General features: G+C 37.9%; 2 protein-coding genes across 3 annotated transcripts; one reads left to right on the top strand and one right to left on the bottom strand.

Annotated features, from left to right (window-relative positions):
* Window positions 1–896: 896 nt before the first annotated feature.
* Window positions 897–3,562, top strand: gmfg (glia maturation factor, gamma). Its single transcript, XM_005474723.2, has 7 exons — window positions 897–1,049; window positions 1,462–1,558; window positions 1,704–1,753; window positions 1,840–1,889; window positions 2,703–2,785; window positions 2,964–3,037; window positions 3,385–3,562. The coding sequence occupies exons 1-7, from the start codon at window positions 1,047–1,049 to the stop codon at window positions 3,454–3,456; spliced, it is 429 nt and encodes a 142-aa protein (XP_005474780.1). The 5' UTR covers window positions 897–1,046; the 3' UTR covers window positions 3,457–3,562.
* Window positions 3,563–3,733: 171 nt separating this feature from the next.
* On the bottom strand, window positions 3,734–8,917 carry paf1 (PAF1 homolog, Paf1/RNA polymerase II complex component). 2 transcript variants are annotated; one of them, XM_003440115.4, is made up of 14 exons: window positions 8,692–8,917; window positions 7,870–7,899; window positions 7,657–7,749; window positions 7,414–7,535; window positions 7,255–7,321; window positions 7,073–7,174; window positions 6,869–6,974; window positions 6,578–6,646; window positions 6,344–6,447; window positions 6,131–6,247; window positions 5,829–5,957; window positions 5,529–5,634; window positions 5,041–5,125; window positions 3,734–4,591 (listed from the first exon to the last, which is right to left on the bottom strand). In XM_003440115.4, the coding sequence occupies exons 1-14, from the start codon at window positions 8,736–8,738 to the stop codon at window positions 4,161–4,163; spliced, it is 1,608 nt and encodes a 535-aa protein (XP_003440163.1). In that variant the 5' UTR covers window positions 8,739–8,917; the 3' UTR covers window positions 3,734–4,160. The 2 variants fall into 2 exon arrangements, with proteins under 2 accessions (XP_003440163.1, XP_005474781.1); XM_005474724.3 differs by having other exon boundaries at window positions 7,870–7,902; window positions 8,692–8,916.
* Between the last annotated feature and the right edge of the window lie 213 nt (window positions 8,918–9,130).

Genomic DNA, 9,130 nt, shown 5'->3' on the forward strand with positions numbered 1-9,130 from the left:
TAAAACTAAGTCTAGGAAACAGCAAAGTGTGTCTGGCCAGAGGTGCAACATGCCTACAATTTCTACCAGTAGAGAGCAGCATGGCAATAAATTTCTTTCCTATCAGATACACAGTTAATTTGCACTTCTAATTTGACAATATTCCTGGGCACTGGGGTAGGTTGCCGTGTAAGTGTAATGTAATTTATTCATAAAGAAAGGAAACTGATTTCTTTCAGGCTGCAGATTCTTAAATGCATGGCAGTCGTGCAGAGTGTGAGATCTGACTTAAGCCTTTTAGTTTCAGGCGTGGTGGGAAAAGGCCCTATAAGGCGACACAGAGCATATGTAAGTCACATGACCAGTGCCTTACAAATTCCAATATTGACCAAAAAATCCAGTATCAACTCTAATATTACAATGTGCTTTCACTTGTGATTTATAGGTTGCCCTTCCATAATATAACCAGAATGTAAAACAGTAAGAATTTTTTAAAATAAAGTATTCTTCCCCCACTTTTGACTGCTTAAACATAATAGCTTTCTTATTTTTTTATTATTATTATGACTTAAACGGTATAAATAAAATACTTCAGCTCCTAAACAACATTCTGTTTTGCTATTGTTTAAATATATGAAGACGTTTTCTACATCTGCAAGTTTCACTTTGATATTCACATTCGCATTATAAAGGGAAGTGATACTAAGTGACAGTAAAAGACAACGCAAAATGATTAAACTGATCATCTTCAGGTTTAAATGGCCTAAAATTATTCAATTTCAAGTCCAGCTTCTTCTGCTACAGTAAAATGTGTGAGTTTAGTGTGTGAATGTTCTCCGTAATTTCTCCCCTATACAATAAAAGACTGAGATACGTTGCTCCACTTCAACACTGCTGTCATGTTTTCCTGCTGAAAGGAGGAAGCATGACTGAGAGGCAATCTAGCATTGCGTCTGCCCTCCCCTGCTGTCTTCAACAGTTTGAAAGTAACTGTCAGTCTATCGCAAACAGTTTAAGCAAGACGGTGTTACCCTCAGGACTTAAAAGCAGAAAAGGATCCTTTGAGAATGGTAGGTGAAACTGATGCAATTTCTTGAAAGACTTTTCAATTGAAGTTCACTGCATTCGATGAACCGTAATTCTATGTATTTGTGTGTGCGCATAAAGATATTTGTTCTACTTAACCATTGCGACCATCCCCCTTGCTCTATAAAACAGGAAACTACAATCTTGCATATTGCTGCAACACATTTCCTGCCCTCAAAATGTCAAAGAGTGTCATGAATGTTTAATGTACTCATGCAAGGTGGATAGAGCCCTTTACAGATCTAGTAGATGTCCTTCACCCCGTTTTTTGTTTTGTTTCTATTTTTGGTCTGTAGACCAGCCCACTTAACTATTTATCACAGTTTTATCTGGAGATATTGAACATTTAATAGAGTGACACAAATTAACTAATGTTTTCATGGCCTGTTTTTACAGTCAAGCTCTTTAGTTGTGTGTGAAGTGGATGAAAGTCTGAAAGATAAACTGAAAAAGTTTAGATTTCGAAAAGAGACCAGCAATGCTGCCATACTAAGTAAGTAGCGTTTATCCGTTCCTTACACACGTACTTCACATTTGTAAAACCATTATCAAAAATGTTCATCGCATATAAATATCTGCAGACCAACTAATATAAAATAAAATCAAAGCACAAAAGATTTTTCTTTGAAATTTCTTAGTGAAAATAGACATGGAGAAACAGCTCGTTATTCTTGAGGAGGAATATGACGTAAGTCAATTTTTTCTTTCTCTCTCTATTTAATCTCTTGTTTGTTTTGATTTAAAAAGTCACTCACACTCTCTCTTGTCTTCTAGGACATCTCAATGGATGACTTAAGGAATGAACTTCCAGAGCGGCAGCCCAGATATCCTTACGTCATATCATGAATTGCAAAATTATTCATTAAAAAAATAGTCTTTTTGCAAAGTCAGGTGATCTTCTGTTGGCTGCTCCCCTTAGGGGTCACCAGAGTTCATCATCAGCCTCCATCTCATTCTATCCTATTATCCTCTTCTGTCACACCAACCCTCTGCATGTCCTTTTTCACAGCAGCCATGAATCTCCTCTGTGGTCCTCTTTTTCTCCTGCCTGATTGCTCCATATTCAAAGTCCTATGTCCAATGTAGCCACTATGCCCCTTCTGCACACGTCCAAACAGTCTCAGGCTTGCCGCTATAATTTTGTCTCAACCTGAGCTGTCCCTCTGTTGTCTTCATCTCTAATCCTGTCAATCCAATTAAAGAATATTAACATATTCAACTCTGCCACCTCCAGCTTTGCTTCCTGTTTTTTTGCCAGTGTCATGGTCTCCAAACCATACATCATAGGAGGTCTCATTGCTATCTTGTAAACCCTTTCACTCTAGCTGCTATCAGTCATAAATCATCCCTGATACTTTTTTCCACCCACCCTACCCTGGCTGCACTCTTGTGCACTGGATTGGTTGACCCCAGGTATTTAAACTCATCCACCTTTTCTGCCACTACTCTTCCAGTATTACCTTTACATCTGTCTCCTTCTTATTCACATGTATGTATTATGTCTTGCTTTTACTGACTTTCATTCCTCTTTTCTCCAATCCATACCTCCACCTCTTCAGACTCCTTTCTGCTTGCTCCCTGTTCAGATTCTACTGATATGGTTATATAAACAGAAAAGTTCCTTGACCAAAACGTACATTCATTGTCTACAGCTACAAATATGTCCATGATGATGGCAGAGTGTCTTACCCGCTGTGTTTCATATTCTCCAGTCCCGTGGGTAAGCAGTTACAGTAATCTAGATTCCTAAAGCATTGTAGCAACAATGGCAAAGTAAACTAATTTAAAATACACTTTTAAATGTTTTTATGGTGATGAAGGTTGAATTAGAATTCTAAAGATATGTTTGGGCGAGTATTAAATTTACCCCCCAAAATTCGTCACTTTCATTTTAATAGGGTGCAAGCCAGAGCAGCAGATGATGTATGCAGGAAGCAAGAATCGACTGGTCCAAACTGCAGAGCTCACAAAGGTAATTATCACAAAATTATGAGTTTATAATATACAGTGGTATGTTGAGTAGATATACTAGTATTTAATGTAACAAGGTATAATATTTCTTTTTATTCAGAGAAATTGAAAATCTGTAAATTTGTAGATTTTAATTGAAAGTCTCAGATTGACTTTTTTGTGAAATCTCAGTTGTTTTTAGTTATGTAGTTGACAGACATAAACTAGATCATTATTGAATCTAGACCAAAGCCCATTCATATTCATATTTTAATGTAATCTTTTCTTATAAACATGTTTTCTTACATGTTAACTCTCCTGTGTATGAGCTGTTGCTCACTTTATAATTTCTTTGCTTTACTCTCTAAGGTGTTTGAAACAAGAAACCCTGACGACTTGACAGAAGAATGGCTGAAGAGCCACCTGTCATTTTTTCGCTGAATGTACATCTTCTGCATCTCCAAAAGGTTCCTTTATGAAACAAGGCTGTCAGTTTAATGTCCATCTGGTGTGTATGGAATTGTTAATAAACATTTTAATCAAAACAGCTTTGTCAGTTCTGCATTTAAATCAGTCATTTTAGATATTTTTTTTCAGATAAACAAATCCAATACTATAAGATCAGCTGTACTAATTACAGCACATACAGGTTAAATTCATGAAAATACTCAAGAGGTTCCCAAATCAGAAAAAGACGCAGAAAAAGAACAAAGTCTGGTCAGAGTTTTTTTTTGTTTTTTTTTTATAGAAAATGTCATCTACAATGTATTACCTGCTTTGAGAGCCCACATGCTTTACACTATTCCCACTCCAAAGGCATTTCAAGAGTGGAAATCATTTAAGAGTGGAAAACGTTTTGGGTTTTTTTTGTTTTTTTGTTTTTTTAAACATGATCCTGTAATGACCATCTGGCAAACAATATAGAGGAATGGCATACAAATAGCAACTAGAGTTAAATCTACAAATAAAAACTGGATTAAACAGAGTTGTATCCAGGTGAAAGATTATCAGCATTTCATAAACAATTTGTAATCAGCAAGAAACTTCAACCCCACATCAGGCCAATATTATACTCAATGACAGTGTAAGAGCGCCAGCGTTTGGAGCTCAATATATAGATAAGACAGGTCACCGGCTCACTGGTCTTATTCACTGTCGCTGGCGTCGCTTGAATCTGAGCCCCTGTCACTTCCACTTCCGCTCTGAGCCCGAGTCTCTGAATGGTCGCTGCTGCGGTCGCTGCCTGCAGGAGAGGCGCTGCGACTCCGGCTGCCTCTTCTGTTCCCTCCTTCATCGTCACTGTCGCTGCCCTCCTCCCCGCTGCTCCTGGCTGAATTCTTTGGCTCATTGTCGTCGCTGTCGTCATCACTGCCAAAGATCTCTTCCTCATCTCGCATTTCTCTGGTCCTCTCCTCGCCGCTCTCGCTACCACTGCCGCTTGCCTTCCTCCTCCTCTTCCCTCTGTCCTCATCCTCATCGTCATCTTCTCCCCTTTGTTCCTGGTCTTCATCGTCTCTCTCAGATTCACTGCCAGAGTTTTCTGCCTCGCTGCCGCTGCCCTTCTCCTTCTCATCACCTGGAGAAAATAACAGTGCGTTGATTTAGCAGAGTTACTGACAATCGCTCAAACTCATTTTACATCGAGGGCACATACAGAAAAATGAAATAGCACTTTAAAGACATTTCACTACACATTTAATCCCCAAAATATTAATTAGATTTAGATAATAAAGCGCAATAAGTGCTCAGGTAGAGTAGAAAAGCACTATAAGAACCTTTCCATTTCCCAGATATCTTAATATAAGCTAAAGAAGTGCAATTTCAACAGCACATGACAGTTTTTCTACATCATAAATGTGCAAAATTACAGAAAATGCTTTGGTAGCTGACTGCCCAGGCTATCACGTATTTCTAAAACAAAGTTTATGTTGATTAACTAAAAAAAAATAATCATCGGAGTCTTTCCCCAGCCAATTCTGGACAGAGGGTAGAAAAGTCAGTAAAAATTATATGTCAACAACTGACCAGAATCTTGCGTCTCTTTGTCCATGTCCATATCTTCTTCCTCATCTTCTGGCTCATGGTTCTCCAACTGAGCTTTACGTGCCTCCTGAAAAATCACAGTGAAGGCAGTCAGTTATAAATACAGAGTAACAGAGGAATGATAAAAATCAAACCATCATTGACCCTGTTAGTTTTTTGTTGTTGTTGCTTAAAGCAATAAAAAGCCACCTCCCATACCAGCACTTCTTTTGTATAGCAACTACTTTGTTTATCAAATGTGTGGCAGCAGAACTACTTCTATTAGAGCAATCATACAGTTCTAAACAGTTTTCTTTAAATGTCTTTAAAGACATTGTATTAATCCCAATCTTCTTCCAAGAAAAACAAAACAAAAATAAATAAAAAAAAATCAGTAACAACAACATATGTTTCTAACTTTATCAGCAAACTATAGGATGGAAAGCTAAACCCATGATTAAAAGCTCTGAAAAACAATAAAATACACTCACCTGAGCTTCAAGCTCCTTCTCATTCATGTCTCTGTGCTTACACACCAGCACAGCGTTTGTTGTAGACTGTGCTCCAGCCTTGGCTCTTCTCTTGCTCAAGCGCACCCTACAGGCCAGAATAACAGTTGTAAAAGGTCTTGGCCAGCCAGTTATTTGTCATGATGGTTTGTGCAACAACATCAATACCACCAACACCAAAACTTGTGCAACAAAACCAACATGTACAATGCTGAAGTACCGGTAGTTAAAAATATTTTCCACCAAAGTGTCAACATATACAAATAATTTCTAAGGTGTCACCTTGTCTCCAGCTCGTTGTAGTAAACACCATCTCCATCTCTGAAGATAAAGAAGTAGTTCTCTTCATAGCCTTTGCTGGCTTTGTTCTTAACGTTCCAGTTGTACTCCCTCGCTATCTTGTAATCATAGCTGAAACATACCATACAAAATTCCATTATACTTGTATACAGTACACTTTCACCAAACACACTCACGAAAAAATAAATAAATAAATAAAAATTTAAAAAAATAACACCCAATTAATGTTTATTTAATGCAGTAAATTCCACAGATACATGTTTGTGATGCATTATTTTACTTACAGATCATCAGGCATGTAATCAATCCCCTCTTCACAGTCTCTCTTGCGCTTTCGGAGCGTTTCCTCATTGGGCAGGAAGTAGGCCACAAACTGATTTCCTTCCTCATCCATCATACCTCTATATTTCACAAACAACAAGTGACATTTACAAAAAAAACCCCCCAAAAAAACAAGCTGTTGAAGAAGAGAACAGACAAAACACATCTGATCATACCTGATCATGGCCTGAGACATCATTTCCACAGCTGCTGGTCCAGACATGTCTTTAGGTGCAGGATCAGAGTCAAATATGACTTGAGCACATGGATTGATCCACATCTGGGGCAAAGAGAAAGTGTATTTATTATTTTTAACTAAAAGCGCAACAAGAGTGGATTTCTTTTGTTGTTGTTGTTGCATAAGGTTCCATAGGTTAATACAAATAAATTCAGTTAAGGAATTAGCTCACCTTAAAGTCAGGGAACACAGGTAGTACCTCCACAGGAGTAACTCTGGGTTTGCTGTAATGCTGTGTAATCTGGAGATAAAGAACAACTCAATTTTAGCTAGTTTGTAGCTTACCAACACAAACAAACAAGAACATAAAAAAAAATAAAATAAAATAAAAAAATAAATTGCCGGAACAGGAGTTGCACATCCAATACAAGGTTTAAATTGAACTCATTTCTTTTACATATTACATCATTTTGTTGGTGTAAGAAGAGAAGGATTTGAGCAGCATATTAATATGCTCACTCACAGATTTCTGTGCATCCTCAAACGTCTTCTCAATAGCAGAAATCTGACTGTCTCGGTCCTTGTAGATCTCTTCTTCTGTAAACTGTTGTTTGACAGACACTCCAATTCTAAACGCAAAAACAAAATCGTCTCGATTACGTGAACACCTAGAACATGCATCTGTACATGTGTGAAATGTAAAGGCGAGTCCACTGATCCAACTTACTTGACTTCCACTTTCTCATTGGAAACACCGTATCGGTTAAACTCTGTGGAAATGTATTCGGTTTTTCTCATCCATGGGACAACTTTGGCATGCTGCTGCGACCTTATAGGGAAGAGGAAAAATTGCTTAAAATAAAATATTGCTGAATACATAACACAAAGCAGCCCATTTAGCAGTCATACCTCTTTGAACTGGATGGAGCCTGGATGTCCTCCTCCAACAGTTTTTCATCAGCGGGATCCAACAGAACTGAAAATGTGAAAGATTAACTTAGTCTGTGCAGACATTTAAATAATTCACAAGGTAAATTAAGAACAGGATCGACCTTGATGGAGACTTACTGTTGGGGTCTATGCGGTACGTGTCTGGGTTGATAAGATCAATGGTGACCCCGAGGTCTGGTTCAGTCAGGAGTTCATGCTTGTGCTGCTTCTCAAGAGAAGTGGCTTTATACTGTACAAACCTGCCAATAAAGAAAACCACAGGTTATATATGTGTGTGTGTGTGTGTGTGTTTAAACATGTTTACTTGATGGAAAGTGAATACTTGTATTCACTCAATTCAGCGGAGTGAAAAATGAATACCTGTGCTGATCAAATGGATAAGTGATGAATTTAGGATCAAAGGGTATGTCAGGCAAGGTGTTGCAGTATTTCACTCTGCAGACAACTCCAGACCTGTCAAGAGCACCAAAGTAAAGAATACACCAACGGTAAGCCAGCAATCTTCACATACAGAAGCAGTTTCTGTACATGACAGAAACTATGTACATACAAATATGTTTTGAATCTACTGACCTCTCTGGGACGGTTCTGTGAGAGGATGGCCTGCTGGAAGAAAAAACAGCCACTGGTTAGTAGTAAAGAGTGCACAATGCACAATCCCTTTACTACAAAATTTAATTTTATATTAAGAATCCAAATGTCTTCAACTTGGAAAACAGAGAACCTCTCCTTTTGGGCAAAAATAGGGCATTCCTTATGTTGTCTATACATACTTTTCACTGTGGTCTGAAATGTACAGCTTAAACCAATTACAAGCTAACTCTCATTTTATTTGTTTTATTTTATTTTGCAGTATTACAAACAAAGGACAAAAAATTCAAAACAAATATTGGCAATGGCAACACTGGAAGGGGTGTTTGTGTGTTAACATGTTTAAAAGGAACATAAAAAGCTACCCTACACATATCGCAAACTTAAAACCACAATTTTTTAGTACTTAATAACTAATCTTTCAGGCGCCTTTTTTCCGCCACATTGTTGTTAGCATTCTTGTAGCCAACATAAAGTCAGCTTTTGATTTACCTCAACTTTACATTAGTGCTGCTAAAAAAAAAAAAAAGTAATAAATTGTTGACTGGCACAAACTACTGACACTAAGCTTATGGAAATCACTACGCTGATTTCTGTAAGATTATCGTAAATTAGCCGAACGTTAAGCTTGATTGTTTGTTTGCTACACAACACTTCCGACTAATGCTACACACATCAGAAAAGCACCCTGGGACCCGCTGATCACTTGTTACTGCATTACACTTAACTCTGTGTCGTAAACTGACACAAAACGTGCAGAAACCACTCAGGTAAGCGAACTTGTTAAGGCACTGTTGAACGTACCTGTGGCCGTCTTCTCGTTGAGATTGCGTCTGAATCGTTGGAGCCATGTTTATGAAAAAACGCTTAAAATTACAAACAAAACCGTTTGTTTGCACAAATAACCAGCACAAATACGCCCGATGTCAACAAAAAACATTAACTCCTATCGAGTTCATGGCCTGAGTGCGTTTTCATCTTTTATTAGCAGGATGGGATGATGACCCGGTAGTGTATCCACATCTCCGGTTCTTAAGTGGACTTTCTTTATTGTGAGCGCCTCCTAGTGTTCTGGAATTTGAAGTACTTGAACAACCCGTTGTCCTTTTTTAAAATGTTTTTTTCACAGGAAAAGGGGACATGGGCGATTTTTGAAACCCAGTATTTGGTATGACCACCTTTATTCTTCAACACAACCTAAACTCTGTTAGGCAAGCTTTCCTATAAGTAGTTTTCAGAAATC

Source organism: Oreochromis niloticus, linkage group LG14 (genome assembly GCF_001858045.2).
Source record: "Oreochromis niloticus isolate F11D_XX linkage group LG14, O_niloticus_UMD_NMBU, whole genome shotgun sequence".
Lineage (NCBI taxonomy): Eukaryota > Metazoa > Chordata > Actinopteri > Cichliformes > Cichlidae > Oreochromis > Oreochromis niloticus.

Coding starts and splice junctions, on each gene's coding strand:
- gmfg (XM_005474723.2), top strand. Junction 1,754..1,839: donor TTCTTGAGGAGGAATATGAC/GTAAGTCAATTT, acceptor CTTGTCTTCTAG/GACATCTCAATGGATGACTT. Junction 1,890..2,702: donor CTTCCAGAGCGGCAGCCCAG/ATATCCTTACGT, acceptor ACCAAAACGTAC/ATTCATTGTCTACAGCTACA.
- paf1 (XM_005474724.3), bottom strand. CDS start 8,738: ATGGCTCCAACGATTCAGACGCAATCTCAACGAGAAGACGGCCACAG. Junction 7,903..8,691: donor CAACGAGAAGACGGCCACAG/GTACGTTCAACA, acceptor TTTTTCTTCCAG/CAGGCCATCCTCTCACAGAA. Junction 4,592..5,040: donor CAAAGAGACGCAAGATTCTG/GTCAGTTGTTGA, acceptor TATTTTCTCCAG/GTGATGAGAAGGAGAAGGGC.